The sequence below is a fragment of the Vigna unguiculata genome, chromosome 6, assembly GCF_037176805.1.
Source record: "Vigna unguiculata cultivar grain cowpea cultivar isolate G323 ecotype 2 chromosome 6, ASM3717680v1, whole genome shotgun sequence".
NCBI lineage: Eukaryota > Viridiplantae > Streptophyta > Magnoliopsida > Fabales > Fabaceae > Vigna > Vigna unguiculata.
This window is the reverse complement of record NC_140797.1, coordinates 45278476-45300869: the sequence shown is the minus strand read 5'-3', so window position 1 is coordinate 45300869 and position 22394 is coordinate 45278476. Positions and strand designations below refer to the sequence as shown.

Here is a 22394-nt window from a genome sequence, read left to right as displayed (position 1 = left end):
TTATTATAAGATAAAATCATTTTCAGTGGATGTCACTTATGATTATTTTGTGTGTTATTAAGTATCTTTTTCCAAACCTTTTAATTGATGTTAACAAAAGAAATTTGTCTATCTATCATATAAAATATTAGTTAAGATTAGCTAAAAGTTACACCAATGTCTGGGAAAAAAAATTGATCAACATTAGATAAAAGATAATATTAATGATATTGATAAAATAATATTAATGATATTGATAAAAAAGAATCCCTACAAATATTGACAAAAATACAACAGACATCAATAAAAAATTATAGCTGGTAACTATCGAAAAGTGAGACATTAGACATGAAAACTCTAATTAACCTTAACCAAGAAAAATCCTAATCTATCATTGTTTATAAACCCTTCCCTGTTAATATTGAAGCGTATGTAATATTGAAAGATGCATGAATACACTCAAGCAGAAATTTTGGAGCATAGCACGGTACAGTAAAAAATTTGAAGTATTTGGGACCTGAATCGAGCATTTAAATAAAATTCTTTAGGCAATCAAAATTACAATACTTGATAATAAAATGTTCTACTCACCAAAACAAATGACAAGTCCTATTCGCTAAAAAAAATATATATAAGTTGATTTTCTTAACCAAGAAATTACAAAATACGACATTTGTTGCATTTCCTACGATATCATAGCTCGGTAGTAGAGCTAGAGCTACTGGGCAAAATAGAGTTAGCAAAACCTTGGGTCTCTGAATTTGATCTGAAGTAGTGCAGCTTTCCCTACATATCAATTTCATCGAAGTTAATTGATCTGTCCTCAAAACCAAAGTCTGATTGATGGAGCCTGTTCCTGGCCAATCTGCTCATCATAGCAATACCTAATACAGAGGCAAAATAGATCCAGTTACGATAAATATGAAATTATATACTTATCTCCAACCACATTTAAAATCGCAGGATTCTTGATCATGAAATTTTCATTCAAACGCCAGTCTAAAATCAACAAAGTTGGTAAAATTATCTGAGCCATGGAACCAACTAAATTAGGGGAAAACAGACAAATCTCAAAATCATCCAGTGGCCTTCAAAATTAATGCTTTCTTCAGAAACCCATCACGTTGCAAGGGGGACAAATTATTTTTAAACTCTCAGGCTATGTTTAGATGATCATCACTTTACAATCAAATACCTGAAATTACTTCTAATCTATAGAGGACCCACTTAGCAATACAAAGATACGACACTCACAGAGACACCCAAACAATGTTAATGTCCAAAATATAAGACACAGACAACACCACAAAAATATATAATCAACCTAAAAATCTCATTGAAAATTAAAACTTACATAATTCACGAGAACATCTTAACAAATAACCTCTAAATAATTAAAATAAAGGTCTCGTCAAAACAAACCAAAGAAATGTTACGAGTATTGTAAAATCTATAATGCAAGCCGTTTTCTTTTATTCTTTTTTTACTTCTTTATAATAGTAGCGTATGGAAGGTATCTACAGTTAAGTCTCAATTCATTCTCTTTATTTGTGCTCAAGCCATGTTAAGATGAATGGAAGTGGTGTTTGAGCTGAATTTTTTTAATTGTGACACGATGTGACTGACACGTGTTGAAGACATGTCCAACAACTGTCGTATTTTTAAAAATACTCACTAAGACAGAAATGTTTTCCTAAGTGCATATATGAATTGGAGTACTAAAATCATTTCGATTTGCATAATCTGTGCTGATGAAGGATATGCAAAAGATAGATTGAAACAATACCTTCAATCATTTTAAAGAGAGATGACCACCATCCCTCGGGGGATATTTGACGTTGCTCTAAAGATTCCTCAATTTCTTTATCATGCTTCCTTTCCAAAACCCCCTGCAAAGTTATCAGGGCATCCTTTGTCTTCTTCAAAATACTATTCTCGTCTTCCACTTCCAACCGTTGTAGGTCATTGTGGGATGAGGTGAGACTAACAGCGAGAGCATATTGGGCAGCGGCAGCCCACCGAGAAGAAGCCAGCCATTTTCTCTGTCCATCTAGATGCCTATTTTCTTCTCTTTCAGATTTATCCCCACCAAGTGCTAAGCTCCGCAAATATTGTGCATTTGCAGCTCCTGTGCTTTGGACCATCTTCGAGAAAGAACTACCTTCATTTGACAGCAGCTCCTCAGGGGTATCATATTCAAGAACCTTTAAACATAAAATTATAGCATCATCAATATAACACTGAATTAAAGCCATTATCAGGTCAGAGATTGAGCCAAAATAAAGGCAGTCTGCATTCATGACGACAACTTGTTCAAAATATCAATTTTCCTAAAAAAAAAAGCTTCCATGTATATATATTGACATAACTCACAACAGTGCCAAAGAATTTTAACCATAGTATGAGTTAGCCATCTCTATGGTTGGAATTTTTAGCGCATACCTTACCACCATCAAGCAAGAGAATCCGATCACAATCAATAATAGTGTTAAGGCGATGAGCAATAATGAGCATTGTACAGGATTTGAATTCCTCTCGGATTGTTTTTTGTATGAGTGCATCTGTTCTAACATCAACTGCTGCAGTTGCTTCGTCAAGTACTAATATCTTTGATCTACGCAATAAAGCCCGGGAAAGACTCAACAACTGCCTTTGTCCAACACTGAAGTTCTCTCCTGCCTCGGATACCTAGATACCACACTTTCACCAATAAATACTGATTCCAACAATATATATTTCTAACATAAAATAGATAATCCGCACTTCTAAAGCATATCCACAATATAGTAGGTAAACAGTTTATCATCCGTAAAATTGTTACTTTGGTCCGTTCTATACCCATGAACATGGCCAACAAGTTACACACAAGAGGAATTGAGGAAATATCAGGAATATAGAGCACCCATATTCTAAATTCAGCATCGATGCATTTATACAATCACTATGCATGTCTGACTACATTACCGAATCACTAACGCTCTCACAAGTGATAAAGACATCACAAACCACTCGCAGTAAAAAGGTTTGCGAGTAGCATGACAATATGCTAAAAGCAACAGGCGGGTAAACTCAATGATAATCAAATTCAATTATTCAACAGGCGGGTACCATTTTCAACAATACTCAGTAACAGAAATACCACTAGCAAAACACCTATTTGCATTTACCTGAGCATCCAGCCCCAAAGAATTCCTCCGTATCACATCCTTCAAATGTGCCCTCTCCAGAGCCTCCCAGAGGTCAGCATCATTGTGTTCATTAAAAGGATCCAGATTAAATCTCACAGTTCCTACAAAGAGTGAGCCGAGCTTAATGTTATTACAATGATATTGTTTCGTTTTTATATTTTATGTTTTGTAAATAATTAAAACATAAAAAATAAATAATTCAAGTTGACAAAACATATATAATCTATCTATCAGTTGTACAGATAGAAAACAAGGTTGAGCCTGATCTAATCACTGAGGCCTGGAAATATTTCTAGACCAAATTTGACCAGACTTTTTCCAATGATGAGGTTAACTAGTTCACCAATCAATAAGCGTGGCAGAAGCCGTTCCCAGTCGTATAAATTTTTAATTATTTTCACATTAATATATTTATCCTTAGATTTAATCATTTTTTTAATTGGACTTTGAGGACATTTCCAAGAGTTTGTTTCACGTTTTGAACTTATAAAAGTGATTATGATCTTATAAGCTATTTTTAATTTATTTCATTAAATTTGACAGTCGATTTATGAATAGGCTGTCATTTGACAAGAGCTTATTGAACATGTGCTTAATTAGATATATACCTAAATATCCCTTTGTCTCTTACCATATCCCATAGGTAGTTTCCAGTGGTATATACAAAAGAAGTTATCGAGAGCCCAGAAATCATTCCCACATTACTTATTGGCTGTAAAATCTAATCGTCCATAAGTATTCATCTCTGTATCTGTATCATAAATTTATTGTAGGGACCTCAGGGTATTTATTGACTATTCTTAATTCGTATTCTAATAATTTAAAATTGCTTAAAATGCAGCGAACACCTCTTCAACATCATCTTTTATATTCGCAACTTCAACAACTAACTCCTGACTGAACATTTTCTGTTTGGTTATTGGACAACTGAATCCGAATCAAAACCTTAGCATTGGTATTAAAGACTGCCAACATAATTTCAGAAACTTATTTTATCATAAATACCTGAAAAGAGAACTGGAGCTTGTGGTATGATGCCCAGAACTTTACGCAAATCAGCAAGCCCAAACTTTGCAACATCATAATCATCTATCAATATCCTTCCTCGTTCCAATTCCACAATTCGAAACAAGGCATTAAGCATGCTGGATTTTCCTGCACCGGTCCTACCAACAATGCCAACCTTATCACTTGGGAAAATGGTGAAAGACAAGCCATGCAACACAGGAGGAAGTTCAGGTCGATAGCGAAGAACAACATCTTCAAATCTTATGGATCCTGAAGAAGGCCAGCCAGGAGGAGGGCGATTATCATCAATTATAGAGGGAGCCTCAGAAGGCAAATCTATGTAAGTGCCAATCCGTTCAACTGCATTTAAACTATTCTCGGCCAAACTTGCAAGCCTCAACACACTGGTAAGCAAAGTGGTAATGTTCAGAGCATAGCTAAGTAACAACCCCATGGTGGATGCGAATACTTGCTGGTTTTCCGCTCTACCATTCTGCATGACAGCAAAGGTTGCAGTAAACCATATCATGAGGCCTCCCAGGGTTTCCAATCGGATTGCAAGCCATCTGTTTCCGCTTATGTTCACCAATGTGAATCGAATGTTGTTGTCCATGGCTTTCCCATTTATATCGGCCATACGATCATATGCTTTGTAAGCACGAATTGTTGATAAGCCATTCAATGCCTCTCCAAACTGTGCATAAACAGGAGATCTGCTAATCGAATCTAAGCGCTTCACTTCCCGAGCAGTGCTCTAAAACATAGAAATTAAAGAGAAAACAAATTGATTTCAAAATTTGAACTCAATTGAGTAAAAGCAATAATATAATGGTAATGACTATACCTGATAGTATAGATAAGCTACGTAAAACAACACCAACAATGGCAGTATTGCCCACAAGGACATTGTGCTGACAATGCCTATGAGGATGAAGGTTGAAAGAAGCTGGGACACTTGACCTAGAAACATATTCACAAATGGAGCTACATTCCGATCAAGGTCACCTAGATCCTTTGCAAACCTGTTGATAACTCTTCCAAGTGGATTTGTCTGGAAAAACACCATCGGAGCCCGTAATATGGAGCTAAGCATGGCTTCGTGCAACCTTCTGGCAGCATAAAGACTTGATATGATTAACCAGTAAGAATTTGTTAAAGTCACCAAAACCTGAAACACACAATTCGAAATTAGTACACTCCATAGATGCATTTCAATTAAATTGAGGGCTGAAATGCGATTTTGTAAGAGAACTATACCTGACCAAATGATAGAGCTGCATATATCATATTGTAGAAGGCAGGGTTGTAACCCTCTGTAGCACTTTGATCAGTCCAATGGCTTAACCATGTGCTACTTGATATCCGCAACGTTTCGGTAGCTATATAGCATCCAAATAGTATCATAACCACCCAAAATCCTCCTAATGCATTCTTGTACCTAAAAAGAGCCCAAGACGATAAAGACTACACGAAAAAGGAGCAAATGGAAAAATAAAGGCATAAATATGCACTGCATTCCATATCCCTATGGATGCCGATTACAGCTAAGAATGGCATTTTTCATCACACACAATTTTTGCAGGTGCAATAAATGGTTTGAAATCACTGTCTTTCAGTTCATTTACATTCATCTAATCTTCTTACCTGACTAGAACACCCAAGCTGACAACCCCTGTTTCCCGTTCTTCTTGTTTAATAAGGATTGATTTTCCTTCTTTTGGTTTACTTCCACTCTTTGCAAAACCATCAACTTCTCCATTGGCCACTGATTTGGAAGAGGCCTTCTGATCTGTAGTTTCAGTATCTACAAGTTCTTCTTCATACTCCTCCATCTTTCCTGCATTTTCCATAAGCTTCTGGAACAGTGGTCCATGGTTAGAGAGTTCCTCAAAAGTTCCCTCCTCCTTCACTGTACCTTCATGGACCAAAATGATTCTATCAACCTGTGAAAGGAAATGCAGCTGATTCGTAACAAGAACTCGGGTCTTCCCTCTTAATTCTCCCTTGATGCATTTATCAAAAACCTGAGAAATTATAGTAGGGCAGATTAGACAGTTGTAAGATAGTACTAAGATTGTAAATCAAATTTCGAGTTTCAACAACATAAATTGAGATATTTCCATTTTAAGCAACAGTCACTGAACCGAGAAAACTAATTGCATGCTGTATTCAGTATCTCTAAGAACATGAGCATGATAATTTCACCAATAGAATTAACCCCATGGCATATGTGCCCTGTTATGTAACAGATAAATCGCAGATATTAGCAGGTACATGTACATACATACATGTTATATGAAAGAGAGAACAATAGTATTTAAACATAAGAAATGTAAATAGAAGGCATGCCTCATGGCATGTACTGCCAAAGAAAGAGGAAGTAGATTTTTTTTTATCAATAAAAATAGGAGACCCAGCTGCAATAAAATCCTAGACATAAAATCACTCTAAATCACAAATTTGATCATATATTCCTATACTACACATGAACTAAACAATTGGCAGATCCTGTGTATACACAGCACTCCAGCATCAGAAACAATTGAATTGGGTGGTAATCAGTGTCAACATTTAACAGTCAAGATTTATATAAGATGTCCAAAAAACGATGCCATAGCATAAATTTACTTTCGAGATAGAACAGTCAAGCAATAGAAATAACAGGAAGTCTCTTTATAGTGGAGTCAGTTGACACGAAGATAACCTGTCTAGCAACATGCGCATCCAGAGCACTTAGGGGGTCATCAAAGATGTACACATCAGAATTGGAGTACGCAGCCCTAGCCATGGAAACTCTCTGCTTTTGGCCACCGCTGATGTTTACCCCTCTTTCCCCAATTTCAGTAAGATCACCACCCTAGTCATTGAGTATGTGAGTAAAAAGAAGGAAGCAAGCCAACCAACATAAATCCAAGAATTAAACAGAGCATTCAATATAAGCAGTTAAGTGCTATTGCTCATATACACTCACAGGAAGTAACTCAAGGTCATGTTGCAGTTCAGTCACATTTATTGCTCTTTGATATCTTGTTGCGTCAAAGACAGAACCAAACAAAACATTATCCCGTACCTGAATAAATAAATAAAGTTTCAGATATCAAAATTTCACCTTGACAATTAATGTTTAGTAAAATGGGTTACTTTGGTAAAACCGCAAAAGTCCAATTTTGACAGGAACAACACTAGAATCACCAAAAACACTGCACCTAAGTCTTGTCCTTCTTGAAATTAAAACCATTTAGCCCCTACACAAGTAATTTCCAAAACTTCTATTACAAAGTATAAATAATAGATTTTTAACTCACATCCTCAAAAACAGAAAGTGTTGATTGCCAAATTCACATCGAAGAACTTCAAAACTACAGGAAATCATCAGAAAAGGGCATACGGAGTGGTACATTTCTAGGATAATCTTAAAATTTGGGCTTTAGAACAAAACTTAACATAAAACTGGTTTATAAAACAAGACTGATTTTTAAAGCGAAGACTATTTGATAGGAACTTGGGTATCATGGGGTGCCCAAATCCCATATTGGAGTAGTACGGAATGCTCGGTGGAATATTTAAATGTTTGGTTCATCCTCTTCAATAGCTAGCTTTTGAGGATAGGTTCCCCAACTGCTGGGGTACTTATCAATGTCCCAAGCTGTGTAAGCAATGCATTGCTCACATATCTCAACACCCCCCACAAGACATCTTCAATGTCGATAAATGTGGGTGGCCCAAGGCAAATAAGAGTGGCTCAATAGTAGATCTAAGAAATATTTTGGTACCATATTAAAACTGAACTGTGTAACTCCATTAAACAAAAATTATCAGGATAAGACTGCCCAAGCCTTTGTTATATCTGGTCAATCTTGGATTTCAGCAAATACCACCTGGGAATGCCTCCTCCCAACCATGATTGCAGCTTAATTTTGAATAAGGCTAATGTAAAGAGAGTTAAGTAACAAGTCTTTTATAGATTAGTTGTGATGCATCCAAAGTAAAGATCAAGAATCATTTGTTAATTGAGTTTTTAGTACAAATTGGGGCATATGGTTTGAAACTACATTCTCGTATTCACCATGTTTAGAGGATGCTTCTTTCTAATGTATTACAAAAATGAGACATTTTTTTTATAGGAAAAAAAAAATGAGACATTTGTTATTTCAATTGGGTATGCTTAGATAAAGGGTTTACTGTCAGCATCTTATATTTAAAAAATTTGGCCCATTTACTGGATTTCTGTTTACTTTTCCAACTTATTTTCTCTCTCACCACCTTCCTATCTTCTTTCTCACATTTTTAAAAGTTATGAACTGGTAAATAACTATAATATTAACTTACGGTTGCATTGAAAATCCACGAAACTTGGGGTACATAAGCAACTGCTCCTCTCAAAACAATGGTTGAATCTCCAATTGCAGGAATTTCTCCAAGCATTGCAGACACTAATGATGTCTTCCCTTCTCCTGTACTGCCAACAACTGCAACTAGACAGCCAACAGGTATTTCCAGATTTATGTTTGACAATGTAGGACGCTCCGCCTGAAGAAAGAAAACTGAACTATCAGCTTTTTTCTAGAAAATTCAAGATGTAAGACCTTCAGAGTTCCTAAGGATATAAAATACAACAATATTCGGTATGGCACACACTTCTGGAAAAAAATATTTTAATGCTAGATTAACATGAATTCATTTCAATTGATAAAAAAAGTTGTTTTCCAGCACGGGGGTGCCAGTGCCAGTGAACAGATGTCCTTTCTGCAACCACAGATATATGCACTTATTGATGAAATATATAAGCATCAGAATGTCAAAAGGACATCGACCTTTGCATCCCAAGAAAAGTATCCATTCTTGATTGAGATAGCTGGTAAAATTGGATCAAGAGGTGGATTTGGTAGAAGTATTCTCTCTTCTGCTAAGAGCAAATCTTCCAGTCGTTTCAAAGATACATTCGCATTAACCACCTTTAACACAAAAAAAGAAGAATTAGGTCAAAGTGAACTACTTGGTGCAGTATTATTTCCCACTTAACTCATTTAAGATAACATAAAAAGTAAGCAGGTTTTTCATTTCCCCCTTTTCATAAACTAATCAAGTTCGTTCACTCTGTCGATTATACAATAATTAAATTTTGTATGAGAATAAGGAATGGAGAGTACAAAATACATACAAAGGCATCTGGCTGCAAAATTAACGAAACAAAAAGAAAGGTGAAAATGAGAATAACCTGACCTGAGTTATAGTATTAGGAAGCATGAAGAGAGGAAATCGGAGCACAGCAAACAGAGAAAGTGATGTAAAAGCTCTAGCAGGTGTCAGATCCCCTCCAAGCAAGGTGAAGACTCCAAATGTAATCACAGTTACAAAAACTGGAATGCTATTTAGTATAAATCCATTGCACTGCCAAAAACAAAGTCAATAAATACAAGGGTGGAATCAAGAATCAATACCAGGATAAAAACTACTTGATTTCCATGCTAAACATCTATATTTTACGAAATTGCAACAGTGGAAAACTGTACATCAAGATAATTCTGCACTAAAATCTTACAGTAATTATGTATCTGTGCTTTGTAGAGTGGGGACTCTTAGACCTTTCACTGCAATTTTACTTTATTTAAAAAGGGAAGTGAAAGGAAAAATCATTCCTTTAGAAAAGTTGGCTGCTAAGTGGTAAAGTAAAAATTGTTCTTTGTTCAGAAATAATCCATCTATCATTCATCACATGTTACATTTCTCTTACTCGTATTGAAAAATTGATTCTGTCAGCTACACAATTGAGCAGGTAATCAGTTTCAGTATTGTATTTAATTACAATTTCAAGTCACTTTCAATACTGCCATAGATGTCCATTAAAATAGTTGTCCAGAATGTTGTCTCTTATCCATTTATCAAACCTAATCATCAAGTGCATATTTGTTTCATTAATAAAAATCATTTGTTGGACGGGAAGCAATCCATTATGGCAATGAATTCATCATGGTTTCTTCATTCAGCTTTAGATAGAAACAATTGTAAGAGGAAGAAAGTTATAGAGGCTATTACTCGATGGAAACTATATTTATGTCGCAAATATTTAGCAGTTTACAGTAGTCGCTTATACTACCAGCCCACTGAAGTGCAACCTGAGATTAGTTAAATTCTAACACAGCCAAGATGAAAACAATTGTAACACTAATATCTTGAATTGTATGTCATACCGCTCCAAGTAATGATGCTTTACGAAACCATGATAATTCATCATTTCTGACGATCTGTACTTTAGACTGGAAACTACTCTCCCATGCATAATACCTAATCCAAGAACCCATAACCAACAACAAAACTGTAACAACTTGACATTTTATATATGAAAGAATAATATAGCTAAATGATACTTGCAATTAATGATTAATGGCAAAAGACATACTTTACAGTGTCCATGGCAGCTAAGATTTCATTCATAAGACCAATTCTTTTGTCTGTACGCTGTAATCCCTCCTTGGACAACTTCTGCATTCTACTGATGATAAATGTCTGCTTCCACAAACACATTACTAAAGTCAGAAAATCAAATTAATTTGTGTTTTCAGTAAGCTTCTATAATGATACACAAAGGCCAGACCACTGATATCAACCTAAAAATACAATTGTTGATGTAAATTATTAACTTGCAAAAGATACTTATTGGTTTTCCCAAAAGTAGATTTAATGGAATGAAGATTATAAAATCAACATTCAACTCGTGAATTGCCAAGCAAATTTTTTAATCATGAATCATAATTGTTAGCGATTCAGGACAACAAAAATAACTTCCACATATATGCTATATTAAATTATAAGTTTATATAGAAGTTTGAAAAGCCTTTATTTTGAAAATTTGGAGGTGAAGCAATGGATCAGCCAAATAGAGCTCATGCATGAATTGAGTGACAAACGAAATAGTAGAATAATCAAATAGGATAAGTTCAAAAGAGATCCTTCAACTCCTTTCCGCTTAACAATGTAATCTCAAGTGACTTTTCAATTTCTTACATGAGAATTAGTGAAAGAGGAGTTAAAAAGATAGAAAATAACCAATTGTAGTATTATGTGATTTGTATCTATAATGAGATTGTACCAATTCATTCATGTATAGTAAGTTTTAAAATGATTTGAGATTCACCTTATGATAGAATCACTAACTAGCTGAACCATACAATTCAAATCATGAATTGCAAGATCTATAACTACATGAAACTCCAGGAAGGAATCAAATGATAAGTTTGGGAGAGGAAGGAAAGAAATATACTGTAATCTGATACACTAGTTTAATTTAATTACCTTCCTGAGAGTATATTTATTTATACTAATAAATTACAATGCCGTGATAATGTAGAAAAAATAAGTAGGTGGACTCCTGTACCTGTAACGGAAACATAAGAACTAGCAGCAAGGCACCAAGAAGGGAAGCAACACCGAGTTGTTGGTAAAGAAGAACCAAAGCAACAATAATTCGAAGTGGAGCCGACCACAAAGAGTGAAGTGACTGACATATTTGCTGTCCAAGAGAAAAAATATAATTGTCACTTGGCATGGGGTGAGATTAATCGCAGAAGCACTATTACATCAAACATACTGCTAAGGAAGTTTATAGCATACAAAGAGTTTCAAGATTTTGTTTACAAGTAAATTACATTAGTATCTCTTGTTTCAGACTCCACAACCATTCCCCCGAGTATGTTCAAACTTATAAGAATAATATAAAAGTTGTTTTGGGGTTGCTTAATTGAAATTTATACATCAGACACCAGAGACAAAAGCATACCTGAAGAGCCTCACAGTCAGTAGTCATCAAGTTGGTTATTTTTCCAGTTGCAAATTGCTTTCGTGCTTCATGAGTAAGCCTTAGAGACTTGCGAAATACAGCAGCCACCTTCAAGGAAGAAAACAAGAGGAAAAAATAAATGGAATACCAAACTCAACATGTTAAATGAATTTCCATAGAAACATGTACTGTCTTACAATTTGGGTTTTAAATTTCAGTAGACATTCATTGTCTAATAACAACAAAACTTGCTTGTAAGGTGCCAAAGCAATATGAATTTTATTTAAGTAATTCAAGTCAATGTAGAGAACTAAATCTCTACACTTGAGGTTGAAATTAAGGAAACAATAAAAGAGACTGCAACTAAAGTGGCTAGGGGTGTCCACAATTAAGTGTGATCCCAATACATTGTCATTCCTAAGATAAGGTTGATGACCCAAAATACTTACATGGGTAGATTTTTAGCAAGAAGCATAGAACTAATGCTCCAAAATCTATGTACCAAAGATGTCGAAGCTGGCAATTTCAAAGCAGTTGACTAAGTGACCTCATTGGCTTGAATACAACAAAAACACTTTAATCCACCCTTGGACTCGGTAAGAATAGAAAGTTAAAAGGTACAGCAAATGCAGAGGAAGGATGGATTAAAAACAGATACTTTTAGAATAAAAAGACTCTATTACAAATCTAATAATCTTTTAATATAAAATCATTGTTACCTATTAAATGGCTTAAACATTTAGGTCAAGTAGTCCTTCGACAAACAAAGAAACAGGAAATAAAGGTGTGAATAAATGTATGTAAAATAGAAAGGGCTTACCAATGTTGATCTTAACCTGAAACCAACACGCATAACATTCTGAAAATATTGAGCTTCACATAACACGCCAAAGACCTGCCAAAGAGAAATTTAGATAGGCTCTTGATAAGTAAAAACATGCAAAAATATAAATTACGAGCACATAATTCCATCACGTAACCATCGATATCAGACAAATTTACCACAAAAATGTGGTTATTGTTTGCCAACACTTGGAAACATGCAGAAGCAAATGCTAAACATGTACAAGAACAATAGTAAAATCTTTGCAATCAGCATAATATCGCAAATTAAAAATACAAGCATCAGAATGAATTTAATAAAATCAATTATTACCAATCAAGAGTTTAAATAATTGGAATCATACCACTCCAACAAATATTGAGAAGGCATAAACATAGCCAGTCCAGGACGGGTCACCATTTTGCATAGCCTGCAGACAATTTGTAGGACAAGTCAAATGACATTACGACAATTGTTAAAAATAAAACTAAAAAGATGTTTAGAGAATAATTTTGTCTTTGCATGCGTAATAAATTTTTGGATGATCTTCACATTAGACCACTAAATGTGCACGATCAGCATCTAAACAGTGACAATCCAGGGAAATAGCAACTAACCTGTAGCAGCTGATTCAATATAAGTGGGCCCAAAAATTGGGAAATATCATTGCCGATCTACATGTTGTAAGCAAAAGAAAAAAATCAGACATAAAGTTTTCAATTCAGCAGTTTACCCATGCAAAAGTACAGTTTCAAATATTCAAATGAAATGGTCTTCATATATTTTACACTGAAGGTATAACAGAGGATTGCCAGTAAACCAAGCCTGGATAATTACATAGCTTTACAACCCATTGGATATATGTCCAAGAGCTCTAATAGTGACTTAAATTGCTAGTTGATATTATGGTACCTTCTAAGTGGATGCATAAATACTTTAAGCATCATAATGTTCACCTCAGCAGTAGATATATAACAAAACGAATTACCAACCTAAAATCTTCTATATATTCTTCTGCTAGACAGTTGATAATGTTTGTAACAAACAAATTATTAGCATTTATTGAGAAATCATATATATTGTAGAAAGAAAAGAAAAAACAGACAACTATCCTAACTAAATCAGAAAAACTCACATACAGACAACATATCCTATCTAATTTAATCCATGATTTATCCATGAAATCTTAATCAACAAAATTTGAAGGTCACCTTGCAAAATCCTCCCCACCAAAACCTACAGGAATCAAAATGAATATAAATTAATGAAATGCGTATAATGATAAACATTGATAAGGAATAAAAACACCTGCAGTTTAATACTGAACAACAAGGGAAGTGCATTCCCTGTCATAAACATATTTTACTACGTAGAAGTATATTTACTCGTTAACATATGCAAATCAAATTCACAGCACTAAGTACTATTGATGTTACATTTCTTCTCTGATTATGAACTAGTAGTAGATGGTACTAACCCCATTCTAAAGTTAAAGCACCCCAACAATATATAGGGTTACATAGCCCAAAATATACAAAGTTAAAAGGATGACTACATATAGTCCACTACCCTCCTATTTAATTTATCTGTTTCTTAAACTCTGAGAATTGATATTACCAACCATTTATTTTTACATTATCCAACTGCTAGAAACTTATAGTCTAGGCATGGTGGTATTTTGGGTGAATTTTTAATATACATAAAGAATTTTACTAGGAAAGAGATAAAAACTATAAAGGTATGACAATAAGATATCCTTTGGCTATAAGTTACAGCAAACGACAAGGTTATAACATAAGAGACTAGCTAAGGATAGATTCATTTTCTTTGTATCCCTTCTAATGAAATCTCTTGAAATTAGATAAAGGAGGAAATGCAAAGAGAAGAGAAAGTAATTGAGGCAAGTTCTATGAATTAAGGATGTTCTAGACAATAAAATCACGTACAATCTACACAACATTAACTTTGTGATGAAGTTGGACATTGATAAAAGAATGTCTGACCAGACAAAAGATTAGAGCTTGTAATATAAATTAAGTTAATTGAGGTATAGGCTAGGGGTAGCATTATGAATATTATAAACTGTTAAAAATAAAAAATGTGCCATGAATTAAGGAGGAATTGGCCCCAAATCAAGGGTGGTAATTCTGGATTCATTCATGGTACCGATTAGAGCTTTTTTTTATGATGAAAGGTTTCACTACAGAAAGCATCATTATGAAGCTTAGAAATCAAATCCAACTAGGTTGGCACCCCAAAGCTTCAACAATCATGTGCTTCTAGAGGAATATGCAATAAAAAGAAAAGATACAAGATATTACAACCAACCATAGGGAGGGGGGGTAGAGCCAACACCAAACCCATGTAGCAATCAATTAGAACTTGATTGAAGAACGAATAATTGAAAAACCACCATCCTAATATTTATCTAGCATCTACTATAAGTTGAGATATCAGACGTAGGCTACCAATCAATTAACACACGTTCTTCCACCTCTTGATTTTCTGTTTTGTCTACATAACACTTACTAATCTAGTTTTTCAGCAGGATGAGAAAGGGAACATAACAAAAGGGCATTGGGATCTATTATTCCTCATTTATCCATACCTTCCTCCAAGGCTTGCATTTAATGCTCTTAAAAGCCAGGGTTTTGGCTTCCGAGATTCCACAGCCCAACATTTCTGGAACCTACAGAGTCAAGAGGTACTATAAAGCAAAAATAAAAGGTGATTACTTAGTAGAAAGATAGCATTTTAAGAGAAAAAATACTTATTGATTAGTGTATCTGTCCGTTCCCATGTATCTAATTTCCATATATCTCTCTCATTCAGTGGTCTTTCATATCCTAGTTTCATGAGGGGATTCAACCAAGAAAACACTATTCCTGCCAATGGAAGAAGCCATCAAAAACAAGTTAATCAGAGAGTATAATTTAAAGGATGCTGGTACAGTGGAGTGCATGCTAATAATATCAAAAACATTTAATACTACCAGCAGAAAACGTGAAAAAATAATAGCTTATTCAACCCAGAGTGTGCTGCTCCAAATCCTCTTCACAATAATTATTAAAGCATTTTCCAAAAAGTATCCACAATGTTTTTAACTGTTCGAAAAATTTATACAAAATGTGTGATACATACTTGAAAATATGTTGGCACTCCTCTCAGGACATATCATATCTCCTCCAGGAAGTTCATCATATGCAACTTCAACAATCATGTCACTCCCAATAGGCGTATAACCTGGATAAGGATCCAAAGTAGGAAGATACACAAGCAAAAGTATTCCAAACAAAACCTGGACCCAAAAAGAGAAAACACATAAACTCTTTATGAAAAGAAAAAATTATTAGGGTTCTAAGTAGGGGAGGATAACAACATGTCCAATGAAGGTAGAAGGGGAAAAAACAAGGAGGAAGAGGTTCAATGGTGCTGCAAAAATTTTCAATCAAACCGTAAATGCAAAATAGCAACCCCTCAAAGCAAACTTGAGAATTACAATAAAGAAAATTCATAAAGACAACCTTAAAAATAATGCAAGTTTTGCACTCCTACAAAATGCAACAAAAAATTAAAGCTTCAACACCAGAACCAAATTTTCCATCAGGTATACAGAATCAAATCCAAAGTAGAAAGGCTACTCTCTTGACGCAATGGAGGCATGTTGTCAAAATGATTACATATACAAGGATCCAGCATGACAGCCTTCAAGTGTAATGTTGGTTTCAAAAGAGATTTGGGACAGGCTTGTTAAAGCTGTACTACAAATAGTTTACTAGTTCAAGTGTGCATATGGGACCTGGCTGAATCAAGTTATTTCTTTTCATCCCCGTCCATATACTACAACATACAGGCTCTGTATTCTTCCTCTTTACACTCATTTATGTAAATCAACATTACAAGTAACTAGCAACAAGACATATTAAAACAGTAAAACCACATACTTCCAAAAAGGTTAGCTCCAAAGTCTGAAACAGTAATGAAAGTGACTGCTAATTTTAAATGCACAACATTCATTTTGAAAGCTTTACAAGGGCCACAAGGATCATTGGCAGCCTCAAGGAGACTCAAAAGTGTATTTCAGACAAGCAAAAACGATATAAAGTATAATGTATCACAAGACAATAAATTGAAGAGCACATGATACCTGAGCAACCACCTCGCTGATATACAAATACAGCACAGAACTGCAAAGGAAACCAAATGTCAGCTTTTTTTGTTTTATATAATGGGAGTGGGACAGTCTAAAATAATATACTACAGATGCATACAAAGACTTATGTAATTGCATGGACCCAAAATAAACCAATCCTTAGATTTTGTGTCCCTTGCAATGCTGAGGATTTGGAAGTAGAGAGAGATGTGACTCAATTTTTAAACGAGCTCTACTTTACCACATATTCCCTCCATTAATGTTTAAAAAGGTATAAGAATATATTACTAATATTTTTCCTCCCCTCCTTTATTAATCAACTTGTTTATTTTAACCGTTCATCCTTTCTAACATATTGTCTTCCTCCATTCTTGTACGTACTCTAAGTTTTATCTTTCTAGTCAAATATACATTTACTGCGAAAGTACAGACTTAGTGAAATCTCAATAGTCAATGCATGCCATGTTATTATTAACCAACAAACCTGCTATAGAAGTCCTTCAAAGAAATGATGAGATTGAACATTACAGCATCCGCTACAATAGCATAAATCACACTAAATCGGACGAACCATCGGGATTCTCGGATGTAGACTTTAGTCTCAACCCCAATCAAAATAAGCATAGAGCACCACGTAAGAGCCTCAATGATCAGTGAAACTATCTGTGAATAAATTATATCACAGCTTTAACGAAGAGAATATAAATCTTCCAGAAAATTCAAAGAAGGTGAACAAGTCAAAACCTTTATATTTCAATTTTATTATGCAACTCAAATAAGGTAGAATATATATATATACATATATATATATATATATATATATATATATAACTATGTGCAGCAACCAGAATCATAGCTCACCTCAAATGGAGCAAATTGAGTCTGGCCATCCAAATTTAGAACTGATACTCCCATGATCAATCTGTATAATGGCTCCGCCACACAATATAAAGCTAACAATCCCAGGACATAATTGTAAATGTTGGACCTTAAACGGAACCTCTTCACCTTGAAATCCTTGTTAATCAACCAAATGCGGTATATGCACAGGCCTAGAAGTATCAAATAAGAAATGGAGATGACAAGAGAATCAACCGCACAAGGAGTGTAAGCACCAAAACTATTCTCCACTGCTTTAGTCCATACTCCATTCTTAACTGGCCGACAATACCAATCCAATGGCTCAAAAGCCATTTTTATTGACTGATTTATTGGATAAGTTTAAGCAAAACACATCACAAAATCGACTCTCTTCAATCTTCAAATGATGAACCTAAAACCAAAAGAATTCCAGAATTAACTGCTTCTGCATACCAACCACAAGTGAGTCAATAATAGAACATCCAAACTGTCATTATCTCCTAGTGCAATTTACAAATTTTATTTCTGATTTCTAGTTCAATCATCTTACGATATTCCTCATCCGTTTCCTGGATTCCCTAAGGAACTGACATGAAAAACCCATCACTGAATTTCTCCCCAGTTCCATGTTTTATTGGTACACCAAACTAAATTTAAAATCACTAAGGAAGCTGAAATAAAAATACGAACAAAACTTATATGCAATCATACAAGGGTGTTTACTATTGTTTTCCAGGCAGAATAGAGGTTTCACCTGTTACGGATATTACGAAGGTAAACTTACAGTTCTGATTTGAAAAAAACACTAAAACATTGCCCAAAGCGTGTCAAAGTTTTATTCTTAAAATAATTAAACAACAAACTGGAAATGAAGAGAACTGATTTCCACAACTCCCGTGCATACATACACTGCACCTCTATGTACTATAGTTTAGCAAATAGAATCTTAATCAATTCCTTTCTTTCAAGCTTTCACTTTATTTTATCACTCAGAATCTACACTCCACACTCTAATATCTAGCGCAAAATATTGAACTGAACAGGATATCAAAGATAACTAAAAAAACACAGATAAACAACGTGAAATACAAAAGTATTAAATAAACTAAACAGAAGATAGAGGTCAAAACATGGATTTGAGTGAAATTTTCCGCAACGCGAATGGAGAACTAATAAAGCCTGAGAAAGAAGAAGAGCGAAGTGCCGGCGAGAAGTATGAACAGAAAATAAGGGGAAAGGTTCAAAACATAAAAGGTTTAAAAGTTGGGAGAAGAAAACAAGAACATCGGAAGATAAGGTGGAGAAAGAGAAAGCGAATCTAACCAGCTTCACTGAGGTGTGGCCCTAAAAAAAAGTGGAGAGGAAAATGATATAACCAGATTCCGCTTTCCCTCTGCACGCTGATATTAAATAAGTACAGAAAAGAAAAGAAAAAATACTTGAAAAGAGAACTCAAAATCAAATGTTTAATTCTTCCGAGACCCGAACTGAATCAGTGATTGGTGGTGGTGTGCTGTTGACCATGTGGTATGTGTCCCTTTCTTTATATGTACATACATAAACATTTTCACAATCACATGCGTCAGAGCTTACGTATCCTCTCACTTTCCTTCCACTTTGGCCTTCGATCAAATCGGATTTTGTCCTTTATTTATAATTCATATAATTATATTTTTTAGCAAATGTGCAATCTTACTTTATTTATTTATTTAGTATTATTATTTGTTTATAATTCCAAAAATCAATACATTATTTGAGATCAAATCAGACAAATTCACTTTTAGATGTGTAAAATATTGAGTATACGGAACTTAATATAGCATGACGTATATTGTGGATTCTTATTATCATGTCATACAATACACTTAATAGATGAATGATTCTTTAGATATGTCATAAAAAAAATTCATTCCTGACAATATAAACAAAAATATTATTCGAATTGACATATTATTTCAGCAATCTTTACTCAAAAATAACAAAATTATTTTATCAATCCTTACCTTAATATTATTTCATATTTTTGTTACTTAATTATATTTCATATTTTTTGTGAAAAATATATTTTCTAAGATATTATTCCAGCAAAAATTATATAAACATATATTATACATATATAAGTAAATAATATAAACTTAATTATAGTATGTCTGAGTCTAAGATGAATTATACATGTTTAGAATATTGATTTTGGATGTTATGGTGTTTTAGGTTTTTCCGTTTTTTTCTCGAGAAAAATATCAAACAAAATAAATTATTGTTCGTGGTTTATCAGTGATTTCCCATTCAAGTGAAAATCAAAGCTAAATAAAAATGACTTGTTTTTGTTAATTTGAGGCATTTTTTCCTTAATAAAATTGATCAATCCAAGTAAACTATATTTGTTAAGTTTCACTCAATAAAATTTGACATATTTTTCAAGTTGAAAAATTTAAACAATTGAAAATATAATGGATGGAAATATTCTAATATGCTATTTGACTAATGATTATTGTTATGTATGTCTGTGAATTTTTTTGAGTTAATTAATACATCTTAGGTGTTTATTAAATTATAATTACTGTGGTTCATAATTGACTTTGGTCTCTTAACCTCGCATACATATGTAAGTATCATATTAAAGAATTTGTTATATGATAAAAATCTCATTAATTTTATTCTACAAAATTTAAGTATGTATCTAAATTTCATATAAAAAGATTAAATAATACATAAGGAGAAAAAATTATAAACTCATCGTATGTTGTTGGTTCGAAGTAATATTAATTATTTAAATAGATTTTATTGAGATCTGTGATTGAATCTTCTTTTGTGACATTAATTTAGATGTATGCATGTATACACTGTCAGTATAATATCTCAATATGAATGAGATCTATTGAATCACCACACAATGATACAATATAAACATGATTAGTTATTATTTATTTGCATGATTATTTAATTTTAATTAACTCACAATTTGCATATGATTGTTTCGAATTTTTCTTGACCTTTGTAAGCGACAGTTGTATTAGACACGTAAACAGAGAATATCACCAATCTTAGACAAGTATTACAATTTATTTATATCAACTGATAGTTAAAAATTGGGACCAACTTTAACAAAAAAATAAAAATAATAATATCAGTAATGATTTAATGATGACTTTTAATATTTAAATATTTTTTACAGGTTTAATTATGTTTTCAATTTATCGAATCTTTAATAAAATTCTGAGATCTATTAAATTTTTAATATTTTAAGACTTTTTGGTTGAGATGTTTTTGTTAATTTTTAATGTATTTAATAAAACTTGATTTTAACTTTAATTAAAATTATAAATTTAATATATATATATATATATATATAATTATAAATATATTAAATATATAACTATAAAATTGTAAAAAATCAGAATTAAAAATTTATAATTTTATAATTTTATAATTTCATAATTTCATAATTTTATAATTTTATAATTTATTAATTTATTAATTTTATAGTTTTATAATTATATAATTTTATAAATATGTATTTTATGATTTCTTAATTGTGAAATTATATATTTTTATAATTTTATAATTTGTTAATTTGTTAATTTTTGTAATTTTTTAATTTTTAATTTTTAAGTTTATAATCTCGTATTTCATAATTTTATAATTTCATATTTTATATTTTTTATATTTTATTTTTATAAATTTAATTAAATTTAATAATGATTGAAATATTTTATTTTAAAACAATTCTTTTAATAATAACTATTTGTTTTTTAATACATAAGAATATTTTTAAATAAAACAATTTGAAGTAATATTAATTAAAAATAAACAAATAATAAACCTCAATTGTCACGTACCCAATATTCTTATTTGATTCTATCATTTGACAACAAGCATACCATAAACGTTATTGTCTATATAGGATTTGATGTATATGCCTAATTTCAAATAAAGGAAAGAGAAGAATGTCAGGGGTGTACTTGGAAGAAGACAACGTACCAATACTATTGAAGTTTGAAGAATGAAGACAGAAGACAAAATGTGCAACTTAGAAAAAATTAGGCCAGAATATTTTTTACTAATATATATATATATATATAAGGGTATTTTTGTGAATTAAAGTTTAGCGGGTACGGGTATCCTCGGATATGGATACTATGATACTCGTATCCGCCCCGTTAACATGCGGGTATCAAAAATACTCGTACCCACAGGTAGCGGGTATCCATTTTTAATATCCGTTTTCTATCCATTGCAGGTTTTATCTGCGGATATCTGCGGATACGGATTTTTTTGACATCCCTAACCACAATTGATTATCGATAAAAAAAAATACTAATTAAAACGTCGCAAAATATTCTTTCGGAATTTAGTATGTCTACTGAAAACTTATATATTTATTTTAGTTATTCATAAAATTATTTCATTTTACTGGTAAATGTCAAAGATAAGAATTAAAAAATGAATAAAATTATTTTTTGTAATATTTCTTAATATCACTTATGGACCTTGGTTGGGACAGAGGGAAGGCATGACTCCCTCAAGTTTTTAATTACATATATATATATATATATATATATATATAAAATTTATATTATTTTTATTTAGTTATATATATTATAA

At 32.8% G+C, this 22394-nt stretch overlaps 1 protein-coding gene across 3 annotated transcripts; it reads right to left on the bottom strand.

Annotated features, from left to right (window-relative positions):
* Positions 1-488: 488 nt before the first annotated feature.
* Positions 489-19318, bottom strand: LOC114187729 (ABC transporter C family member 2-like). 3 transcript variants are annotated; one of them, XM_028076060.2, is made up of 28 exons: positions 19113-19318; positions 17790-18201; positions 17413-17591; positions 16923-16962; positions 15917-16073; positions 15546-15660; positions 15384-15464; positions 13987-14011; positions 13393-13449; positions 13140-13205; positions 12773-12847; positions 11953-12060; positions 11551-11685; positions 10576-10682; positions 10367-10460; positions 9399-9566; positions 8990-9130; positions 8505-8705; positions 7147-7245; positions 6880-7032; positions 5820-6199; positions 5433-5613; positions 5020-5343; positions 4173-4929; positions 3147-3268; positions 2422-2667; positions 1766-2183; positions 489-863 (listed from the first exon to the last, which is right to left on the bottom strand). In XM_028076060.2, exons 2-28 carry the CDS (start codon positions 18120-18122, stop codon positions 766-768), a joined length of 4860 nt encoding a protein of 1619 aa, XP_027931861.1. In that variant the 5' UTR covers positions 18123-18201; positions 19113-19318; the 3' UTR covers positions 489-765. The 3 variants fall into 3 exon arrangements, with proteins under 3 accessions (XP_027931861.1, XP_027931862.1, XP_027931863.1); XM_028076061.2 differs by having other exon boundaries at positions 17790-18234; positions 19113-19297; XM_028076062.1 differs by lacking the exon at positions 19113-19318 and adding an exon at positions 18920-19106.
* Between the last annotated feature and the right edge of the window lie 3076 nt (positions 19319-22394).